The sequence below is a fragment of the Populus alba genome, chromosome 7 (genome assembly GCF_005239225.2).
Source record: "Populus alba chromosome 7, ASM523922v2, whole genome shotgun sequence".
Classification (NCBI taxonomy): Eukaryota; Viridiplantae; Streptophyta; class Magnoliopsida; order Malpighiales; family Salicaceae; genus Populus; species Populus alba.
In genome coordinates, this window is record NC_133290.1 from 12,585,091 (window position 1) to 12,609,677 (window position 24,587).

Genomic DNA, 24,587 nt, shown 5'->3' on the forward strand with positions numbered 1-24,587 from the left:
TAGAAAAAAAAAAACATCATAAATGAGTGATAGTTTGAAAGTTCACGCAAAAAATTTAATTTAGTCCTCAAACTTTACAAATTATATATGTTAATTCCCTCAATTTTTTTGATTAAATTTTAACAATTGTTTTTTTATTATTTTTTTAGTTTTTAATTTGAGAGAAAAAAAAAAAAAGATCACTGAATTTCGACACTAGAAAAAAAAAAGTGTTGACGTTAATTTTGACCTTCATAATTATTGATATTTATGTCAAAATAGTTTTATTTGATGAGAGAAGTTCATATAAAATACTTTTCCCCTCTTAAAAGTGCCTAAAAACAAATCTCAACCTGAGATGACTTTTTGATTTTGGATTGATTTTGATTTTTGGAATGATTTTTTGAGACCATGAATATATTTATGAAGGTTTATATAGTGTTTTCTAGGTGTTTTGGATAAAAAAACAGATTGAAAAATAAATTTTTAGATAAAAAAAACCTTCAACCATGATTTTTTTCCCACATGATGACTGAAATTTGGATAAAATTAGAAGACATGTCAAATGATATTTGTTTTAAAAACAATGAACGACATATTGTCCACCCAACCACAATAAAAAAATAAAGACTTGTGTGCACAGGTCCTAACAAAATGAGTTATATTGAATGACTTGGCTTTCAGCCCCAACAATACTTGGCTTTTTTTTGAATTGTTTTTGAATTTTTTAAATCAATGATTTTATTTTATATGTTTTTTTTTTCAAAATTATTTCTTTATTTATATTTAAATTAAACCCCTTAATCTATAATTATTTCATTATTTATATTTAAATTAAACCACTTTTCTTTTATCTTGTTTTTTAACATCTCTTTTACCTTGTATGATATCTTTTTTTTATTTAATTAATTTAATATGCATGTTTATTTCAATTATAGCCTGAATAAATACAAAATTATTTTAATAAACAAGCTTAGAAAATATAACTAGATAAATATTTTATTAAGATTTGCTTTACATTTTACTAATTATGATTTTACCAATTAAAAGAAGAGAAAAAGAGCGTAGACAAAAGTAAAAGTAGAAGCTATGATTATTTGCCATGGATTCCAAGATTTCCCTTTCCCTTTTCATTTTATTTTTTTTTAATTTTTCTTACAGCAAGAGAGACTCCCAATTACGACCTAATCATTCCTCGCACGGCTTAAGTGACAAATTATACAATTTAGGCGTCACCTGACTCACCTTTCACCTAAGCCCACGTTGGACTCTCTTTCTCTGCCTTCCTTTTCTAGGCCCCCCTTCTTTTTTTTTTTTGGCATTCTAGCCCCTTTCCCTCTCTCATATTCTTCTTGGACCAGTAGATGTCAACTTTCACTCTTTTAGCACCATGGAGACCCAAATAAGCTTTTAAATTACATAGATATTCCACTTCGATTTTACAAAATCCTTGGAGCTTAGCCAACTCTCTCTCTCTCTCTCTCTTAAGGTACCACCCACTATTTTACCGCTTCCTTATTTTCAGTAATTGTTCATCCTTGTTTCCTAGTTCCATTGATCAGAACTGTACCAGGGAAGACTCGGAGGTTGCTCATCAGAGAAGAAATTGCAAGCCTCCTCACTGCTAAAGAAATTGTGCTCTTCCAGCTTGACAAACTGCGTTTGGTATGATTTGGAGAACTGAAAGCAGTTCATTGATGATGGTGAAGAAGATGAGGCGGAGCAGTTGAATCTGAGTGATGAAGATGGTGGCGGGGACATCATTAGCTGGCTTTGGAGAATCCCAGATGAGGAAATGGCTGGGTTAGGGCTGTTATCTTCATTCAAGATTGCACTTGAGTCACTGTCTGATGACCCATCTTTGAAGTCTGGGAAAAGAGAGGCTCCTAGACCAATATTAATACTGCTGTGATTGTTGAAGGTTTCATAATTCAGCTCTTTTGTTTCCGATGCAGCAACAGAATCAAGGAGTGCCGGTGTATCTTCTTCAGGCATCTTGTCTTCTGACTCGGCCAAAATTATCTCTTCTTTGACAGAAACATTGCTCTCCACGTTCTCTTCGTTCAGCTTTGCTTTCAGTTCCCTTATCTGCAACATGAAAAAAAATATATATTAAAAAAAGATCAACCAAGAATTCTATGAGTTTTTAAAACTGGCCGTATGCAGCTTTCGTTTCAGAATTAATGAAGAAAAACCACTTCTTTTGACATCACACTATCGCAAACTTCACAAAGATTCAGTTCATTGTCGTCTTGATTCATAGAAAATAAATAAAGATGACGAGATTTGAAATATATACCTCTTTGATTAGAGCTTCATTGTCATGTTGGAGGGCATCAAAACTGTGCTTAAGAGAATCATAACTGGTTTTAAGAGCGCCATAATCTCTCTCCAATTGCTTGGTTTTCCACCGGGCACGGCGGTTTTGGAACCAAACAGCGACTTGTCTTGGTTGCAAGCCAAGTTCTTGGGCTAACTTAACTTTTCTCTCAGGTTCAAGTTTGTTTTCGACCTCGAAGTTTTTCTCCAAGGCCTTAACTTGATCTCCACTTAATCGCCTTTTCTTCTCGGTAACATGGCCTCCGGCTTCTTCCACACAACCCTCTTCATCTAAGCCATCCAACATGGACTGGAATTCCCTACTATAAACATGGGTCTGGTTCCTTGGACTGTGTTCCTCTATAAAATAACCAAAAGAAGAGTAAAGATAAATTAGTGGATACGAATATGAATAATAACTTTATACTTGAAAGAATAAAGTGAAAAGTAGTGTTCGAAGCATGACAATTCCTAAAAAGAAAAACAAAACTTGTTCATTTGGATTCAAAGGTTATTGCAAAGCTTTGATAGGTGAGTAGTTACTATCACGAAAGATGGAAAAGAAAGTTAATAAAAAGCTTGGCACCATTTGGGCATGTCTGAGCTAATTAGCTAGTAGCATTTAAGAAGATGAGAATCAAGTTAATGGGGTCTACGCAAGAACCTGCAGATGGGCAGATGGACATCAAAGCACCAAGGGAATCAGAGCTGCCAAGTGATCTCTTCATGACTGATGATGACTGTGGTGGCGGTACTGAAACAAAAAGAAAACAACTTTCTCTAAAGGAAACAGATCTATCTTAGTTTAAGATCAAGGGAGTCAGTCCTCTTCTTGTTCTTCTCAATTCTTCGTAGTTTCAAGATCTCTCTCTCTCTCTCTTATGGGCTGGGGAGGGCGCTGAAGAGGAGAGGGTTAGTGCACTTAAAAAGTACAAAGACTTATTTGTTTTCACCTGTAAGAATTTTCCTGTATATAGCTAGACCAACTTGTACAGTCTTGCTGTATACAACGGTACCCCTCCTGCCCTCTACTGTCTCTCCCATCTTTCTCCAATTTCAACACGACTACTTCCTCTTCTCCCTCTGTACCCATCCAAAGAAACAACCAGCAGAAGAAGAGAGAAAAAAAAGGACGAAACTCAACCCTCCCACAAGCGAAAGTTACCAATCAAGAAAGAAACCTCTCTTTTCTTTCATTACATCATGTTACCCAATCAAGTTAACATGTAAGATTCTAAACATTGAATTCTCTATACAATAGTCTAAGAAAAAGACAGAGGGAGGGAGGGAGGAGGAGTAAACCAGTTCACAACCTAGCAGGCATCTCACAAAATTTGTGTCTATAAATAAACCAACTTGGGTTTGATATAGGGTTAGAATCTGACTTTGGGTTAGGTGCAACAGTTAATTTGAGCCAAATGAAATGAACCCAAATTTCAGTCTAAATGAAATTCTTGGTTTACCGGCTATAGCCGGTTTTTTACCGTTTTAATAGTGTTAGATATTTTTTTTGGACCAGAGTGTGTTTATTTTAAATTCAAAAAAAAGTTCTTGAAAATTTTTATTTTTAAATATTTTAATATATGATATTAAAAAAAATAAAAAAATATTCTTAATATATATATTGTTTAAAAAAACTTCTTGAAAAATAACTACTCCCTCATCCTTTAAACACCGACTCAGGGAGGGAGGGAGAGAGAGATATGAACGTTGAAGCTATATATAAGCTGAAACCCGCTTTACGGCTCGGCTTGGAGCCGATGGAGATCTAGTTTTGCATCAGCGTATCTTACCTTAGACTACGGCGTGGTCGGTGCGATCAATCATCTTTTAAAAAAAAACATTTGCAGGAAGGATTTACCAGAGTTACATTTATTTATTTGCATATTAAGGTGATATCTATGGATCAAACAAAAGGGTATATCTTACGAAATATAAATTTTGATTTCAAGATAAATTAAAAACTGCCCCTATTAAATTACTTATAAGAAAAAAGAAATTCAAGTTAAAATAAATTTTCTTGTAGACAAAAAGCTGTATAATAAAATAAAATATTTTCATTAATTTAAAAATTTTAAAAATAATTAATGCTATCCATATATACGTTGAGAGGTTGCAATATATTTTGTGAAAGGAATTATTGCTGTCCAAATTATTTTTTGTAAAGAAATTAAGATGAAAAATCTGGGGCAAATGTCTAGAAAGAAAGATGATAAATTACAATTATAATTACAAAATAAACTAAAAACATATATGATATTTTACTACAACGTAGCTAGTAGATATCTCTACTCACAATTCCACCGTAGATTGCAAAAATAAAATTATATTTTGATCCCTTAATTTCTTATGCTTTACACTATTTAGTCTTTATAGATTTAAATATTTATTTTTTGTATTGAATTTTGTTTTTATTATTTTTTTTAATTCTTGATTGTTGAGAGATAAAGTAGTTAAAAAGAGGGAGAATAAATTTCTTTTTAATTAACTAATCCATTCTAGCAAAAAACAATTGTTAATTATTTGTGTAAACGACTTTGTCTTGAAAAGAGACATTCAATGAAGATAGTTTGAATATCTAATTATGTTATTAGAGAATAGATATATGCTCAATTTGTTTTATTTTTTTTTTAAATTTAATTATAATTATAAAGTGTTTTGAAATTGTAAATGAGAGTTGAAAATTAGGGTTTTTGGATTCAAATACCCCAGAATCCAAGTCTAGACCTATGAATGACAAACCTTTCATGGTGCTCCATTTTTATTTTTAAAGTAATTTTTTAAAATAAAAATCTTTTTAAATAAATAGTTACAACAATGTTTTAACAATATTCAATTTAAATAAGATTAGATATTTTTTATGGATATTTTTGTAATTTTTTATTAAGTGTATATGAAATTAATATGCATTTTTTTTTTAAATTTCACATGAATATTCAATGAGAATATTTTTTTAATATCAATTTTTTATTATTATTTTCTGGAATCAATTATTCTTTCATTTTTTTTATATAATAACACAAAAATAAGTGAGGCATTGTTTTTTTGTTAAAAATTGATTCACAGATATCGTGATAAGTATGTATATTAAAAAAATATAATTCTGATAATTTTTTTATCTAATTAAAAATAAATAAATAGATAAAAAAAACAGAGTTTTGGATAAAAAATATATTTTTTAAAATTTAAATAATTATTTTAATTGCTTTCAATTTTATTTAAAAAAATTCGTTTTTTAAAAAAAACCAGGGTTTTTTTGAAATAAAAAAGAAAAGCATAAATAAAAGGAGGGGAATTTCAATTGAAGAAATATATCTTTTACTTCAATATTTAAATCAGTGAAATGTTTTTGAATATTTTCTTATAAAATCAAATAAAAGTTGGTTTTGAAAATAATTCAAATAAGATTACGCAGGAAAAAAAGGGGGGTTAAATTACGGAAAACTAATAAGAGCTGCTGTGATTTTGTGGAGGCAATTGCCCCTTCACTTGCATTAAACTCGGCCTAACTTTCAACTAAGAACTTTACTCTTACTCTTGCGTAGTATTTCACATTCATCTACTTAAATTTAGCATTTACGATTTTTTTTTAAAATATTTTTCTGTTAACTTAATTTTCTGTAAGTAGCTCAAGTTTTACAACACAGAGTAACGTCTCTAAAATCTGTGGAAGGATCCATGCTGTCATTGCAGAACTTTTTAGCTGGCAAGAAAAGGATAATATAAAATAACACCATAACAGCAATAATATTAATAACTCAACACCTTTGATTTATTCGAAGAAATTGTTTTTAGACTGGGTTGAATGTTTTTTTCTTATAAAACTAATCTGAAAAATGAAGAAAAAAAACCCTTTCGTTTTTCATGACACGATTTTATCCAATGGCTTTCCATTAAGAAATTAACCAAAAAGAAGATATTTTCATAGCAGTTCTCTACTGTTCTTGATCATATTCTCCTGGAAATTTCTCTTCTGCATGTCTCTGTCCAAGATATCACAGTATCTAGGAAAGATAGATTCTACGAACCAAGTAACAGTTCTTTCTTGGTGTTTATAACTTGCTCTTCAGCTCAATAAAATCTGAGCTCAGCCCTTTGAAGTTTCACACACCATTAAACCTTGAATATCATAAAATCTGCTACCGTCTTCTTCGCTGCAATCACAGAACATTCAGATTTCTTTGAATGGAAATAAATTTAGGTTTGCCACAAAGTTTCTTAACAGATTCTCAGCAGACCAATTTGGGATTTTGTATATTCACGGCTAAACACCTACTTGATTGTTAATGTCTTCATCCGACGTTCCATTACAAGGACCTCCCACCAATTTTCATATATTTCAAGCATATAAACAGCGCAATTGATCGATCTTTTAGTGCTCATCAAATAAATCCAAAATTGTCAAATGGCCATTAGAATCATCGACGGTCTTCATCAATGGACATATCGCTGATCACTTTTTTCTGTCACTCGATAATTAGGTAGCTAGCTAACAATGCTTTTGCTACCTCCGGTTGCATGCATGGCCAAATCATGGAGAGCACGAACGGTGGGCAACTTTTGAATAATGCATGTATCTAATCCATATGAAGGACAAGCACTTCAATTTCTTTTCTAGCAGTCAATTTATGCTTCAGTAGAATACTCCAACTCCTGGAAAATCATGACAACACCGACAATATTGTATATATTCAATGCCCCAGCTTTTTCCTTCTTTTCCAGGCACTAGCAATATATGTACTTAGTAGAAAATGGAAATTCCCAATGCTACCTGGACAGCATAATCATGACCTAGCAAACCAATATCTATATTGTGGCCTTTTTTTACACGAGCATCATTGAAATTGAAGGAAGTCCCTGATCGATCATATATATCCTAGATTAATGAGAGGGTTGTCCTCAGATTTGCTAAAACATTAGCCACCTCCTTTGGAATTCACTTCAACACAGGTGAACATTTGATAATGCGCGGTAGGAGTTTTCATCAAGCTTTCACTCCTTAAGGACCGGAGGCTTTATTTAGCAATTAGCTCTTCGTCGTGGAGCGTAGTTTCTTGGAATATAGGTAATGGTTATGATAGATTGTATAGAAAAGAAGAAACAATTTTGGTTTTTTTCAGCAATACGTGGGAGAAATAGCTAGTTGCATCTTAACCTAATACGGTGTACATACGTAGGTAAAATTTTCAGTTCTCTAAGTCAATGTTCAACTTCCAAAATCTATAGATGACACCTCTCTGCTAAGTGTAAGAAACCTCCTCATCCCCCTATTTTGCTAACACCGACAAGGAAGACTTTGTAGGAACCTGCAAGTTAGTATAGGTCTGGCAAAACGACAATAGAAGCGTTAACGAACAAAGTGATGAGGTTGTGTTACATTATCTAACCATTTTTTTTCCTAGTGCTATGACAAAAATTCTGCTCTGAACAGGTTCCTGAAAAGTATGAGCTGTGAAGATGTGAGATCCGATCCACATGCGAATCCCACCATTCTGATGGCTCACTTTTTTTTTTTTTTTTTTTTTTTTTTAATGTTCGTACGGGCATTTTTTTATTGTTCATTTAATTTAATTTTAGCTCCATTTTCTTTTTTCTGAGGAGTTCAAGAGCAATAATTTAAGAGAGAGTCTTTATTGCTTGTTCTCTTTTCCCGTAAAATATTTTGTCTCGACTCTTTTTGCTATGTTGATGACAACAAACTTGAAAGAACACTGTACATAAAGTGAATGATTTGCGTATACATTCTCTTCCTTTTCGCTCCATGACCCATATTAACCGAAGTGGAGCACTCTCTTTTCTTGCATGATTTTCAGTTTTATTTATTTATTTTGGAAAACGATGAAGAGGTATCAATGTATTTCTGTGAAATCAGTTGCTGGCCAGGCCCAGGCAAAGTGGAACCACAAATGATTAACAATGAATGCTACCAATTTCCAAACACAAGATGCGTCCGAGAAGAACTGCAGCCAAAGGGCTAAGAACCCAGAACTAATTACAGAAGCTCATTTTGTCATGAATCAAAAGGAAAGCTGACGCCTGTCTATATCAACATCCATGCACAATGAATTAGATCCAGTTTGGCACACGAGACATGGCAGAATATGATAAAATGATCTGTGAAGCTATTTATAAGTGCATTATGTGCCAAGGTTTTATGGGATCTTGATAGAGAGATCAATTTTTCTAATCTTATAGCTTTAAACGCAATCTAATTAATCCTAAGCTATTCACTTCTCCAAATGCAAGAAGTGAATTTTGATTTTCAATCTTTGTCATTGGCGTGGTCAATTTTGAACACAGCCCTCCCTTTTGGAATATCACCCAGATAATAAACAGGGGATATAAGCAAAATTTTCCAACCTGTGATAGGCAAGCACAAGTGGGATTGCAGCTGTAATATGATCATAGAGATCATGTCCCACCACACCATGACTTTTTCTGCGAATTGGGAATTTAGGACCCACTTTATTGTTTTTTTAATTGACAACAACACGTGTGAGTTGGGTTTTTGGGCTCTCATCTTTCAGCACTGGGCCCCCAACAGAAAGGGGAACTGATGAGTTGTGAGCATGTGGAATTTCCCAGAAATAAAAATTTGAAGTTCCTTGCATCCACCAAGCGAAGTAGATCAGAAAAAGTTCTGTCCTTGAAATATTATGTGAAAATGCATGGAATCCACACATGACATGTAAATCTGGACAGACATGACAAGTTCAGTACATATCTTTGCTAGCAAAGTCCTCTCAAGTGAAATTGCACGGACCATCTTTTGTGTTCTGTAATCAAAAGTGAAATGATTGTTAACAAGACCTTCAAGCACCCAATTTCCTGAATCCTCCACAGGTTTCTAAGAAACACCATGGTGTGCATCATATTTCCAAAGATCTTTGTCGAGTATTTGATCCTGGCATGCCGGTTCATCATCGAAACTTGCTAATTGAAATTACTTAATTCTCTAGTCCTAAATACTGAAGACTTCAATTGCGAATGTCCTACAAGGCAAACGTCTAGACTATTTTTGAACTTGGCTAATGATCCCTTACATCCACCTATCAATTCAATTTGATTGAAAAACGTATCATCATTAATTAAGAACACGCAGAGACGTGAATCAGAGGCTGTCAGAGGCCCACTTCTAGCTCTGCTTTCTGTGGAACTCAAGCCAGGCTGAATAGGATAGGAGTTCAACAGTAAATAGGCATGGGGGAGATTTCTCAGGTTCGAGGGACTGAGCATGGGGACATATTTATTGGTGTCGCTGACTTGGCTCAAAGTTTCCCACAAGAACAACGAAGAGTATTCATCAACTCATCATTTTTGTGTGGATAATATGATTGGTGTAGGAGAAGATATCTAACTTCTAAAGCACGTTAGCTCCTGGATTTAGCTCATGATTAACTCCTTGAAAGGAAGAAATGAAAATTGTTCATACTTAATCATTATTAGTTTCTCTCAAGAGCTAGCAAATAAAGCAATACTCGTGACTCAATCTATCAGTGTACTTGCGATTAGTCAACTATCAAATACAAATTTAGACCCAAGTACATAAAAGTTAAGGCTGTAATTTTGCAACGCTTCTAATGAAACAAAACCTTGAATTTTGAAGCCTTCTTTTTCCTAAATCGTGACCGGGTATCTCTATGAACCCACGCCGACGCTTAATTCCACAGGACTTGGTTTTTCACCTAAACAAATCTTAATCACGTGGTTAATTCCACAGGGTGTCTTTATGCTCATGCCTTTACATTGTAGTTGGAGGCACTTAAAAGATGTTCTAAATTGAAAATTACATGTTTTTTTGGATGTTTTCGATACTTTTAATATGATAGGGATGCTAAAAATACAAAAAACGATGTGAATTAGATAATAATTTTTTCTGGGAAAATGCAGCTTAGGATCAAGAACATGAAAACAAGGACTTTAAGCAAGTTTTTCCAAAGACAGCGTAGAAACAAGGGCAATTAGTGCAGACAACACTCACTTGTCACCATATTTGTTAGTAAATACCTATCAATCAATTCTTACAATTGGCCAAAAATGGACGCTCTGTCCATTGATTATGTCGGGAATCAAAGCTTTTATAGCCATAGCCCATAGATACTGTGAATTTCAACTTTTTCTCACGGCAGCCAGCTATTGTAAGACCCCACAACTTCAACAACTGCCCTTCAGATGACCATTCAATTATACAGCCATCTTTATAAAAATTCAAAAAAAAAAAAAAAACTAAACTTTGTCAAAATTTCCCCCTCAGAATCAATCCCAAGATTAGGAACAGAAAGCAGGCAGCAAATCTTCAAGCAAGGAAAATGTGGTTTGTGGATACTAGCAGATAGGGATATGCTTGCAGGTTGTAGACTAGGTTGTAGAGATAATCCTTATTGTTCCTGCTGTAAAGTTCAATTTCCTCATGTGTTTCATTTTTTTTTTTGTGAGATCAGGCCAATTGATCATGGTTTCTAATCTTGGCCAGTCTTATGCATCATTTGAAGCGATTCAATTTCCCCTCTCTTATGATGCGCACAACACGAAAATTGAAGGCAATCATCGACTCATCCGATCGTTAATTTGGGCTGGTGTTGTCCAATTGTTTTGAATGACTTGAATCAAAATCAGTTTCATTCTTTGAATTTTAATAAAACCACCTTCTACCAGAGAAAAAGCATTTATCTTGACAACACCTAAGAGATGTAAATCTTAATCTGCTGTAGGCTAAATTATTCGTAATGCAGGAGCCATAAAACACCTAAGCTTCAAAGCTAAAAACACACTAAATAGACCTATAACCAAATGGCAAAGCAAGGACCTCATGGGCCAAAACCTTCTTTTTTTTTCTTTTTTTTTTTTGTGCCAGATTGATTGATCAAATCATCCCGCGATCACATGGCCTTAAAGAAATTGAAATAGGGATTTAAAATTTCCAGAATGAGGGGCTGGAAAACCAAGTTTGAATAAGATGTTTTAGAAGTGGCAGAAAACAGACTTGAAGAATTTGTTTTCCACACTACTTCCCTTACTTTAAGGAGTGGGAAAGAGAGAAGTCTTTTTGATATGTAATAGCTCCTACGACCTATGAACAACCTATGTGGAAAACAAAATTTCGATGTTGTCAACAAGTGTGCACAGAATCTAGCATGGGTTCAAGAAAAAGAAAAAGATGCAGAAGAAATAAATTAAAAAGCAATCAAATAGTGAAAAGATTTGGTTAGGTAAGTGGGATTAAAATAGAGTGTAGACCCCATAATGGCAGGCAACTTTTCTTCTTTAGCTTTCTTTTCTATTTTTCCAAGTGCTGCCTAAAGGTTAATTTGAAAAGCAACGGAAAGTAGACTCTCGCCTAAGACTTTGGTTACCATGTCTGTGTAGCACATGATAGTGTTAAATCCCTGAAAAAGTTTGGTTTCAGAACTCTCAAGAGCTTGTTGCCATAGACAAGAAACTACACCACTTGACATTAAAACAAGTAGATAGCATTATTTGTAAAGAGAAAGAAGAAGGAGATGATACTATTATCCTTAGTAGATCAGTTGCAGCCAAAAAAATTGGTGACTGAAAAAGGATTAGCCATTAATAACAAGGTGTCATTAGAAAGGTCTCTGTTGATCATGATTAGAAAGTAGCTAAAAATTGAGTCAAGAACAAGGTGAAAAGCTAAGGGCGATCAATGTGGTGTGGATTCAAACGAGGCAAAATGCTTGTTGAGCTTGGTAATCATCAGGATGTGCAGTTTCTTCCTTGTCTGTCTTTTTTTTTTTTTTGTAACCCGAGGTATCCGGGCCAGCTTACACGCACTACGACTATTTCCCGGACCCACTAAACATCCTGTAAGCCCAGTAGGCAGGTAAGACACCGCGGGGGTGACAGGCTGGTACTCTTGAGGATCGAACTCAGGACAATCGCAAAGCAAGCCTTACAGTTGACCACTGAGCTAGACCCTCGAGTGTTTCTCGCTTGTCTGTCTTGTTTAGCTTGGTAGCGACTAGCGATGGCCCATGGCTGATGCATTTGTAAGACAAGGCTAGAAGGCACGCCAGGGCTGGTTTTAGCCAAGTAGCGACAGGTCTTGCTCAACATACGAGTAAATTATTGAATTTCAAAGGGGTTCAGCACAGGACAGAATGCTTCACGATTCCAGGGAACTGAGTTAAATATCCACTCTTAAAATAACACAGTGACGTGGGGCAATTTTTTTCATTATTTTCGCCACTATTATTTTTATTGCAATATTTCCTTAATTGTTAAGATTTTTAGGGTCTGAGAGTTATAAAAGAATACAACATATAGTTAAGTAATATAAGTACAATTTCTGATTGGACGGTTAGAGATATTTTGACAGAAGATTATAAATTTTTTATTTCGGGTTTGAAAAACCTTTAAAAAAAGCTTAAAAACTTCTAGTTTTACTAGTTAAGATGTTTTCCTTTATTTAAACATTATTGTAGGCTGTTTTTGAGAATTGAAGATTAATAAATAAACATTTCAGAGTTTTCTCTATAATTTTCTCTCACTATTAACAAATTCATAAATAATAATGGAAACATAAACCAAAAATATTTCATTTGTAATTTTTAACAGAAGTAGCAATGAAAAAATTTCATCGTTAAAAATATTATGTTGTTGATGCCCATCTAGATACAATAAATGGAGCTTACATTGATGACGTCGTGTAAGGAAAAAAATTAGACCAAGACACATCACGAAAAGTAATTGGGACAAGTTTTCAGAATTTATGGCATTTAATGGTTTTATAAAATGCTCACAATTTAGGTTTCAAAACAAAAATAAAAAAAAAACTCATAGCACAATGAACAAATATATTAAAGGAACACTTTGCTTTGCAAACCATGCAAAGCGTGCAGTTATAGCTTGTTGTTATATATTTAATTATTTTTAAAAATTTTTAATTTAATTTTTATTCTCGAGACTTTTATATATATATATATATATATATATATATATATATATAAACTATTGATTTTGTAGAAAAACAACTTGGGCATGAACCTCTTCCAATAAAGTTAAATAAGGAAACTCATATAAAGAAAATGATTAAAAAAAAGATGAAAACTTTTATCGATAATAAAGCCGAAAGGTTCAAATTAAGTTTTTTTAAATAGCTGTAATTGCTTTATTAATTTTTATTTGCTTATTAATATGAATTTTGGATTTTAATTTTTTTTTTTTTTATATAAGATACATATAATGTCAACATGGTTGCGAAATATAAAAATAACACTTCCATCTATTTTTCTCATGATTCTCAATTCTAATTGAAGGCTAGAGTTATATTTGATAGAAATCAAGTTTATGATATACTTATAACATCAACATGAGATTTAATGACGGGTTCTAGTGTTTCAATGGTAGACATGTAATATTTCATCTTAAGCCGGACATCAATGAACATTAAAGAAATGATCCAAGATTAGGAACAATTATAATGTTCACCTCTATTTTGTCGAAGATTTATAAAAGGTTTAGGAATTCTTAATGAAATCAGCGATGGAATCGCCCCTTAAAAATAAAGTTTGCTGCTAGACTTCTCGATAGAAAATAGGCAATAAAATCTGATTTTCTGGCGCAAAGATGATTTTGTCGGGAAATTAAGCAATGCACCTATGTTTCCCTCTTTTCTGGAGTTCTTTGTATGATCTTGCCAGAACTAGTTTATCAGGGCTCATGATTTAACAACACAATCATCAAGAATACAGCCAAGGTAGCCCCCCTGATTCTGATACTCTTAGAAGAATACAGCCAAGGTAGCTCCCCTAATTCTGATACTTTTAGAAGATACTTCATCAGCCAAGATTCAGGACATTCATACCAAGAGTTTCTTGGATATCCTGTGCAGCAAGGCTGCAACTCAATACTCGTGCCTCCATAGCCTTGGACCAAAAATAAAGTAAGATGAAAGTTGAAGCAGGCTGGCAATATGATGCCCTTTCGAGTGTTCTTGAGAGGCTTTCAAAACAATTCACTCAAGCCAAAGGGTTCATGAGAGACGATCTAACTTTCAGCAAAAACTTTAATTTGGATCCATACAAGTTCTAATGAATTCAGCAACCTTCTAACTCAGCGATGCAACCTGTGCCATTCCAAGTTTTCCAAAATGCGAGAGCAAATAACAAAATAGATTAAATTAAAAAAGGACCTTGAACTTGCAGCAGGTTTTTGTTTCTTGTGAGCAGTTTTCGATTTCCAATTATGTTTGAGGGCTATGAACAGACAAGAATCGTCCCGCAATAAATAAATCTGGCCAGCATGTAGAAGCAAAAATCTAGCAGCCATGAAGATTAGGCATTTTTTCTTTCTTCTGTATCATGGTTTCTCCAAGGGTTTAGAGCTTCTCCGATTGCCTGAGCTTCAGGGGAGCTCCCCCAGGATCGCCTGTCTGACTCCAGAACAGTTACCTTATCATCTGCAAGAGAATACACTAATGAATCACCTTATAGAATGTGGTAAGTGGCATGGTGAAGCAGAAGAATCCAATTATATGACACCAAACACCATTGACAGGCAGTGATGGTAATGGAACAGAAATGGTTACACAGAGCTGAAATTATTGTTCAAATTGAACAGAGTATTCATCAAAATGTATGCATCAATCAGCTCATCATCTGTACAATACACATGCACCTTTTGCTATAAAAATGGATAAATTTTGGAAATTTTAAACTCGAAATACACTTGATTTCCACATGTTCCCACTCTCCCATCAAACCTAACTCAATTCACCGTCAATTTTCAATGATCTCAGGAACCATGGCGGAGCACTGCCTCCAAAGATACACTCTCCACTTCTTTCCCTCTCGGAATCAGTATTTGGCTTCAATCATAGGTGTGCATTGACACTTGTGGTCAGACTGGTGTAAGGCAAATGTTTCCATAACATGCAAAACAAAGTCATTGAACAAAGCACAAGTCAAGAGAAGCTTCCACAACCAAAAAATTACACTTCTTGAATGTTGGAAAAAACAAAGTATCCCACAACTAGAGAGCTAAAATCCATCAAATTAGAAAGATAAAAGTGGAGCAAAAAGTGAGTTGAAAAATAATGGTGACAGCAAGAATCCAATACATATGAGCACAAACAAGAAGCCTGTGCCATTTAACACTACAGTTCAAAATCACCAAACTTTAAGTTGAAAAAATTAGGAATATAAAAGTGGGGCATAAAAAGAACAAAAAGGGTAAAATAAAATAAACATTAAAGGAATCAAAGGATGGTCCTCACACAGAAGCCAGTCTTGATCATGAAGAATTCCATAGAAGCTCCAATCGAAGCACCACCAGGCTGATATTTCCACATACCAATCTAGAAACTTCATTTCCACTGCAATTTTATTTAACCAGTTTAGCAGTCAAAAAATAAAAAGCAATTAATAAAAATTAATGCAGGGATGAGTTCAGAGTGAGACTTCTTCAGTGAGTTTTTAGATACCGTGTGATGGCTTTTATTTTGCATAAAAGTGAGCTTTTAGAATTTAATAAAATGTCTGATTTTTCTCCATTACTCTGATATAACTATTAGGAACCTAGATTGATGATTTTTAACTCTAGGGATTAAACTAGCACTTTTCAAACTCGAGGTCAAAGTGAACTTTGTTCATGGTTTTCAATTCCCACCAGCAACTTTGCGTGTGCCGTGCGCTATGCTGCCATTGCCAAAACCATTTCTTTTCTTCTATGTTACTCATTCCTTGATGAAACCCATTTACCATATTTAAAAAATATTTGTTAATAGTAATTTATTTTTATGTTTTAAAAATATTTAAAAAATATTATTTTAATGTATTTTTCATAAAAAAAATCCTTCTAAAAAACAAGTTATTACACTCCTAAAAACTCTTAAAAATTAATACTTCAATCATTTTAACAAAAGTTTATCGAAACCCCCCATTAATTTCCACATTTCAAACCAATATTTCCGAATCAACTCTAATACCCATAAATCAAACTAATTATTTACCATACTAACTTCAAAGACAAACCCATTTACCATAAGCCTCAAACATCCCAAGTAAATCAAAATCAACTTTTTTTCACTTTTATGCTCATTGTCTTATGGAAGGAAAGAAAAAAAATATTTCCAGTAAGTATATATACACGACAGAGACATGAACTCAAAAGAAACCTCAAAAATCCAAGAAATGAGGAAACTTGCCAATACTGGCCTTTCTTAACTAATTTCTAGCTGCAAAATCAATGCAAAAAAACAAGTTAATCCAATATGGAGCTAAGGAAGTCGGGGCAAAGTTAGGAGAGAGATAGTGTTCCTTCCTCAACACTCCAAGCGACATGTAGTCTATAAGTCCAATTCTACCAAGAACGGACTTGTCTTTTAAAGAAAAATTGAAAAAGTGAAGTGCCCTATCCAGAGTTCCAGATATATACTGCCACGTAAGCTTGAAACTAGAATCAACCACACAAAACTGAAACGACTAGTCATCTTCTGTTTTCAATTGTCTTTCGGTTTTGCTTCGGGGCGGTGGTGATGATGATTACGAGTTAAAAAGCTAACAACTTTGATTGCATTTGCAAGGATTTCCTTCTTAGGTTCCTTTATTTTTTCCTTGTTTATCTGTTTTTGATGTTTAAAGGACTTGCCTTTTTGTGGGTTTGTTAGTTTTTTGTGTGTCTTTCTGTGTGTTTGGCAAAAGAAACGAGCTTTGAAGATGGCTTCTGTTAATCTCTACAGCTCCTCCCTGTCATCCTCTCGTTTACAGTGAGTAACCAACCACTCTCTCTTATGTTCTTTTTATGTTACGAAATTTATAGGTGAGAAATTCATGTTTTATATTTCATGTGAAGGAAAACTCGAACAATTTGTACAATGTGACTGGTGAATTTGAAGATTTTAATGCTAATTGTGAAAGTTTTGCTTTTTTTGAGGTGATTTGTGGAGTTTTTTTTTGTCAAATCAATATTCATGTGTGACTAAATCACTTGCTTTGTTTCTCTTTGGACACCAGAGGTCGCTACACTGGTCTGCATTGTGTGTGTCCATTCATGGGAAGAGGGCACCTTACCTATCTGGGATATGGTAACCGTGGTAAAAAAGTGTGCTTTAGTTTCAAACGTGATGGTAGAGGTAGGGCTAGAGCCTCTTTGATATCTGGAGAGGGTGATGTGCTATCTTATCCCAATGATAATGTAGTTTCAGGCCAGGATAAGTTTGTGAATCAATCACCTGCGATTGAGTTACAACCTGATGCTACAGGTTTTAGAACATCATCAGCGGAAATAACTCCCACCACTGGTGGTTTCTTTGCTGATAATGATGAATATGACCTTGATCGTCCTACAGAAGGATTTGCTTCGATCCCAGAGGCCATTGAGGATATTCGTCAAGGAAAGGTTCATCCTCGTGATTTATTATTTAATTTTTTTGGGGTCTAGCTAGTATGCTAAGGTCTTACATCATTGCTTCAAAGGCTTTATGTTACTAATGTGTGATGATTCTTTGCAGTTAGTAATTGTTGTTGATGATGAAGACAGAGAAAATGAGGGGGACTTTATAATGGCAGCGTCAAAGGCAACACCAGAAGCTATGGCATTTATTGTCAAGCATGGGACTGGTATAGTGTGTGTGAGCATGAAAGCAGAAGATTTAGATAGGCTGGAGCTTCCGTTAATGGTAACTCATAAGGAAAATGAGGAAAAACTGTGCACTGCATTCACTGTATCAGTGGTACGTAACTAACTTTTCTATTTATATTATCTAATGGATATGGTCTGCCTGTTTTCACATGAAATGGCTAGATCTTTTCAAGAAACCTTTATCTTAGTTTGATTTTAAAGTGCAGCTGTAAAGTGCTTCTGTTTTGTAATTAACGTATTTGATGGCACATCACTCTATTTCCTCTTTGTTTCCCCTTAATGTTTAAGTACATAACTAGTTCATCGTCTCTCATCATTTTTATCACCTATAGATTCATTTCAATTTTAGAATCATAGGTCTGTGTCCTGTGGCTTGCTTTCTCCCTTGAAATAGATAAACCTTGAAGTCCTAGGAATTATCTATAGGTTTAAGTGCTTTCCACCATGTAGCATGTTTTGATGAGCACTTTGGCAGCAATTGTCATGGTAATCAATGCCCATGGGCTTTCCTGGTCTGTTATATTTCTTGCAAATGTCTTCTTGGATTTTCAGAAGCTGTTGATTGTGCAAAGTGATTTAAGATTTCTTTTGAAGGGTACTATGTAAATGAACACAATGCGGTTAGGTATTGGAGTGGTGGTAATGTGTAGATTTCTTTCCCTCTGGTAGGAATAAATTACTTGTGATGATTAAAGTTCAGCTGTAAGCTTTTGATGTATAGTTAATTGAAAGTTTTCTTTAGCATTTTGTAGGTTAGAGTTCATTAGAATTGGATGTGGGGGGTAGTATTGCGTATGAGTAATACCAAAGACTAAAGAAGAATTAGAGTGGTATTACAAGATGAAGAGGAAATCTTAGTGGGATGATATATATGCGGCCACTGAGTTGGGAAGGAAGTAGGAAATGGATAAGATTGCATTTGTGCATGGTAGATTGTCCTTATATTAAGGCAAAGGTAATGGTGGTAATAATTCTCCCTTGACAGGAAATGCTAGATGACTGGTGTATTACTACAGGGTAAATGTTGGTGTGATACTTCTTGATTGTCATTCTGTGTCATGGAAAGAACTTGGTAAATTGAGTGGTGAAAGAGATAGACTGCAGTTAGAATTAGTAAGAAGATTTGGGTTTCGGAGAGTGGTGGATTTATTGTGAGAGTTCAGTCGCTATTGACCAAAAGTGTGATACCGAGTGATTAATTTACAAATTATGTTATGGAATGGTGAAGAAATGTGATCATGTGACCAAGAGAAAACATGGGATATGTTTAGGCTAAGAAAGGTCAAGCAGGTGGCATACATGAATAAATTAATTTATGGATAATGTTATAAAGCATAATTGATCCCATATATGAAGAAATTGATGATGTATATCATGACTAGCTCCAACGAACAATGTACTCTAATTGTTTCCTTACTTTGAACTATTGTTTCCCAATTCATAAAAAAATAAATAATAAAATGAGCTTAGCATGACTATTGCATGATAATAATACAAATGATCAAGATAAAATAATTGGGATTGGAAATGACAATTCATTACAGTTCAATAAATAAATGCATGACCAGATAAATAATAAAAGGCATGGGGGACAACTGATGTAGAAAAAAGAGGCATATATAGTAGCATAAACTCATGCTTCTTTTTTTCTCTTCACCAGCTATACTTGTTCAGCTTAGTCTTGATGGAACTTTGACTTAGAATATAAGCTTATATTTGGCAAAGAAAGTGGAGGGTCATGGATGAGCAAATGGCTTGACTTTGTAGGGGTTATGGGATGGCTATATTGTATTTAGAGGAGAAATTTCATTGAGCAAGAAATCTTTTTTCTTTGAGAATAAGTGTTGGTGGTTTTCATATGCGCAAGTTATTAACATTTATCAGGGGAAACATTAACTACCTATGGACTTTTAATAGAGAATAATCTTGAAGACAACTTCCCCTTCTCCCTTCTTTCTATTTCCCTGTTTTTCATTTGTATCCACGTACTTTACGGGTGATGGAAATGTGTGAAGTTAAATAGCAGGCTGTATATTTTGATTTATGTTAATTAACAGCATCCACAGTGGTACTTTCCTTTGTATGTGGCCAACATTTCTGAGATTTTACCTGATTGCCAATTTTTATAGGCAAAATGTATGTAGTATTGGTAAAAAACTTGAAGAAGTTGTTTAGTGCCCGTAACTATTGCTATATGATAGTTGGTTGGTTATATATTCTTAACCTCGTTGTAGGTTAAAGTCAATATTCTTGATCATTTTTTGACAAAAGAAGTCGGTGAAATTTTTATTTCAAGAGTCAAAAGGTTTTATTTGCTAAATGTGCACCCTTGCAACTATTGAGCAGTAGCTTTGTGGGAGTATGGTGTAGTGGATAGTGGGAGTTGAAACATTTTGATTATGGTGGGGTCATAGTTGTAAATTACTTGCAATGCTTGTTTACTGGAATCATCCTCTTCAAACTAAACACAGTGCATAAATATCAAATGAAGAAAAAGCTACTGGGCTAACAAGGTCAACTGGTGAAGGAGAAAAACCTAAGTAAGAGACAAATAAGGTAGGGTTCTGCATAAGATACCCTTTTTTGTCTGTGGGCAGGCTTACCACATCATCCTCCCAAATATTGAATTTTTTTTATTGAAGTTTCTATATTTACAAGCTATCTGCATTCTGTGCGTTAAAATCTTCTGCGGTGAAGCAGTTTTGCTGAAGTTACAGCTTTTAGTAGCCTGAAAAATTTGCTGTCACGTTGCTTGTGCCACTAGCTTTTTACTTTTCTTTCTTTGCTGTGGCATTCAACTTTTAGGGAACATCTAAATCATCAATGTGGTGTTCCAGCTCTCTTATATGATGCTAAGATAGTTTATCATCCAAGCTATCAGGCTCAATCAATTGAGTAACCTTGGCTATACCTGCTAATTGCTTTCTCTGTAATTAGCATAATCTTGGTTATATCAATTAATATTTATCTTCTGCTACCAGTTTCAACTTAATGTCAAACATTGTATGTTCTTTAATTCTAGGATGCAAAGTGTGGCACAACAACAGGTGTCTCAGCTCGTGATAGGGCAATAACTGCAATGGCTCTTGCCTCCAAAGATTCAATACCTGAAGATTTCAATCGCCCAGGCCATATTTTCCCACTCAAGTACAGGGAGGGTGGAGTTCTAAAAAGAGCTGGACACACGGAAGCCTCAGTTGATCTTGCAATGCTGGCTGGGTTGGAGCCTGTTGCTGTTTTATGCGAAATAGTGGATGACGATGGCTCTATGGCAAGATTACCAAGGCTTCGTCAATTTGCACAAGCAGAAAACTTAAAAATCATTTCAATTACTGATCTAATCAGGTTTGTCTCCACACAGTTGATAATTCTTTTACCTCTTCTATTAGTTGTCAATTTTTGTCCACTTTTCTAATAATCGGTGAATAGCATTGATGGTGCCATGTTCTCTACACCTGAACTTTGTGAATCCATATTTCAGAACAACCACCCTCTCTCTCCAGAGGTTCAAATAAATACTTTTACTTGTTCTATTTGTTATCAAACTTTCCTCCACATATCTAAATATCAGTTACTAGCATTGATGGTGCATTTGCCTCAATATGTGAACTTTGTGAATTTATATATCTTCAGAACAACCAACCTCCTTCCAAAACTGTTGTAATTTGTTCCATATGGTAATTGATCTTGGGCATGACATAGTTCTGCAGAGCCCTGTCATTAAGAAAGCAGCAATTGTTCTGATGATATTTATATTTTTAATTGACAGATATAGGAGGAAAAGGGATAGATTGGTGGAGCTGGCTGCTGCTGCTCCAATACCCACAATGTGGGGGCCATTCAAAGCCTACTGTTATAGGTCATTGCTGGATGGGATCGAGCATATTGCAATGGTTAAAGTAAGTTATTTCATCGAAATTAGCAGTCACCTGTTAATCTCTCTTCTTTGCATTTTGTGCAACACTAATATCAAATTGTCTGTTAGTGATTCAATGGTATTGTTCCTATTGCCGTAGTAATTTTATAGTATGCAATTTTCATCATATCAACCGTCTCAACGTTGTGATCTCTTCAAGTATTCTTACTCAGTTGTCAACTAAAATTCTATTGTCACAGGAGGATTATAAATGATTTTTATCCTTTGTGGGGGTGGGGAGGGAATAGGCAGGTAGTTGTCTTTTATACTGTCTGATATATTTGTTTTATATACGTTGTTGTTGACTTGGACAGTATTTCATGCAATGCTTCATCTTAACTCAACCAAGTGTCAGCCTCTAAGAAGTATGCAACATGTCCACTGTATAGAGGGCATGGTTAATGAAATTATTTGTGTTCCTGTCGATGAATTTCTCCTTTCGATTTGAAATCAAATTTCTTGCTGATGGAATATCCAAAAAATAAAGAGCCTATTTTCAAATTGTAACTGCATGATATTAGAATATTATCTTTGGCTGTTCACACCAGTATCGTTTGTTCCCTTTAGGGGTGAAAGCTTGCAAGAAATTGATGTCACCTTTCTTGTCATCATATTGAAGTAAAACTATCTACTATTTGACAAATGATTGACAAACAATGGTTATTTTCTTCAATATTTTTCGCTCTTTTGGTGGAGTTAGAATATCCTAGAACCATGAGTAATAATGACATGCTGATATGCACAGGGTGAAATTGGGGATGGGAAAGATATTCTTGTGCGGGTACATTCTGAGTGCCTCACTGGCGACATTTTTGGATCAGCTAGATGTGATTGTGGGAAGCAGCTAGCGCTTGCAATGAAGCAAATTGAGGCAGCTGGCAGGGGTGTTCTGGTGTATCTTCGTGGACATGAAGGTAGAGGAATTGGCTTGGGTCACAAGCTCCGTGCTTACAACCTACAAGATGATGGACGAGACACAGTTGAAGCCAATGAAGAGCTTGGTTTACCTGTTGATTCTCGAGAATATGGCATTGGTGCACAGGTACTATTTTTTTCGAACACTTTGATAATTTATTCTGATTTCCTCTGCTATGTCTAGTCCTAGCCTTGTTTATCTCCTTTCTCAACCACATAGTTAAACAAAATATAGGGCACACAAGCCTCTAAGATTCAAGAATTGTGATTTTTTTCATAGGTGATTTGACTGGAAAATTGCCCTTCTCACCATATTATTTGTCTAGCTTTGATTGCCAGTCATTACTTATTGGATGATCAGAACAAAATCTTCATACCATGAATTGAATGATCTGAGTTTCTTTTATTGGTAATCCAGAAGATGAAGGAATTTTGCTAGTTATGAGCATTTGATATTTGTACTGCATTTGTGCGATTAGAAAGCTTCTTTACTCTAATTTCTCTCATGTATAAGATGATCTAGTTGAAACTAAATTGTGCACTTCTTATGAGAGTTCTGTTATTTTTAGCATTCCTTCCTCTACCTGACTTTCATGGCATTAATTCCTCATTTTAGGGAGCTGATATGAGCAGTCCAATTTATTGCAGATACTAAGAGATCTGGGTGTTCATACAATGAAACTGATGACAAATAATCCAGCAAAATATGTTGGGCTCAAAGGCTATGGTTTGGCAGTTGCAGGCAGGGTCCCCCTGTTGACTCCAATAACCATGGAGAACAAGAGATATCTGGAAACTAAGCGAGAAAAAATGGGGCATGTATATGGTTCGGATATGAATGGCCATGTAAATGGTCTTATCAGCAAAAACAACAATTCAACCAGTGGCAGCCCATCTGATGGTGCGTCCAAGGCATGAGTGCTTCCTTCAGGTCTGTTCAAGGGAGCGGAGCTAAATAAACCGTAAGATCCAAAATCTTTTTCTCGTAAAAGACCATTCTTTTCTGCCCTTGCATTATTTACCTGTATTCCGTTGTTTTAGAATGTAAATAATTCTCGAATGATTTTTTTCCTTGTGGTGAAGTAAGAGGATGCAGTTTTATTTCATATTATTGTAATAAACACAGAATCAAGTTCCATTTGAGGCTCCATCTACCTTGAACTGTTCAACGAGAAATTATATAAAATAAAAGTTTCACGAAGAACAAAAGGCCTCATTCGCAATGGATTGCTCGAGCATAGACTTCAACCTGAATCAGTTTTAGTATGATTGCTCAAGAACTGCTGGTCTATTCATTCAGAAACTTGAAGGGCATCGACCCCACATGCCTAGAAATGGTAAAACTCAATTCTGATACATGCAATTACTTGGCATTTCATGGTGAGAACAGGGAATGCTGTTTTTAGTTTGAGTCGCAGCACTCGTATCTTATAAGAAGAGAAAAGGCTTGGTCTGGTCTTGCTAAAGAAGGATGTGGTGTGGTGTGGGCTCTGATTGGATGCAAAAGGAAAGGAAAGGAATTAAAGGTAAATGCAATGGCTTCTTTTGAAGAGAAGAAAAGAAACATTGAACAGAATCAGGTCAAGACACTTGCATACCATAGGCTGTTTCTTTGGGCACCAACGTTTTTCATATAAGAAAACAAAACCTGTGTTTTTGAAAAATAATATTTTTTATTTTTTTTCTTATTTTAAATTAATTTTTTAAGTGTATCCAGATCGTTTTGATATATTAAAATAAATAATTAATTTTAAAATATATAAAAATATTTTAATTTATTTTCAAGCGAAAAACTTTACCATGCTTTTAAAATTAAAGTATATCTACTGATTTTGCCCTAATTTCCATCCTAAACAAT

At 34.5% G+C, this 24,587-nt stretch overlaps 2 protein-coding genes across 2 annotated transcripts; one reads left to right on the plus strand and one right to left on the minus strand.

Moving 5' to 3' along the window:
• Positions 1 to 1,046: 1,046 nt before the first annotated feature.
• On the minus strand, positions 1,047 to 3,620 carry LOC118043440 (homeobox-leucine zipper protein ATHB-6). The gene is made up of 3 exons (XM_035051417.2): positions 2,963 to 3,620; positions 2,279 to 2,658; positions 1,047 to 2,067 (listed from the first exon to the last, which is right to left on the minus strand). The coding sequence occupies exons 1-3, from the start codon at positions 3,024 to 3,026 to the stop codon at positions 1,525 to 1,527; spliced, it is 987 nt and encodes a 328-aa protein (XP_034907308.1). The 5' UTR covers positions 3,027 to 3,620; the 3' UTR covers positions 1,047 to 1,524.
• Positions 3,621 to 16,530: 12,910 nt separating this feature from the next.
• LOC118043441 (bifunctional riboflavin biosynthesis protein RIBA 1, chloroplastic) lies at positions 16,531 to 23,870 on the plus strand. Its single transcript, XM_035051419.2, has 7 exons — positions 16,531 to 17,023; positions 17,271 to 17,655; positions 17,768 to 17,989; positions 20,921 to 21,243; positions 21,668 to 21,797; positions 22,560 to 22,856; positions 23,378 to 23,870. The coding sequence occupies exons 1-7, from the start codon at positions 16,974 to 16,976 to the stop codon at positions 23,645 to 23,647; spliced, it is 1,677 nt and encodes a 558-aa protein (XP_034907310.1). The 5' UTR covers positions 16,531 to 16,973; the 3' UTR covers positions 23,648 to 23,870.
• Positions 23,871 to 24,587: the final 717 nt, after the last annotated feature.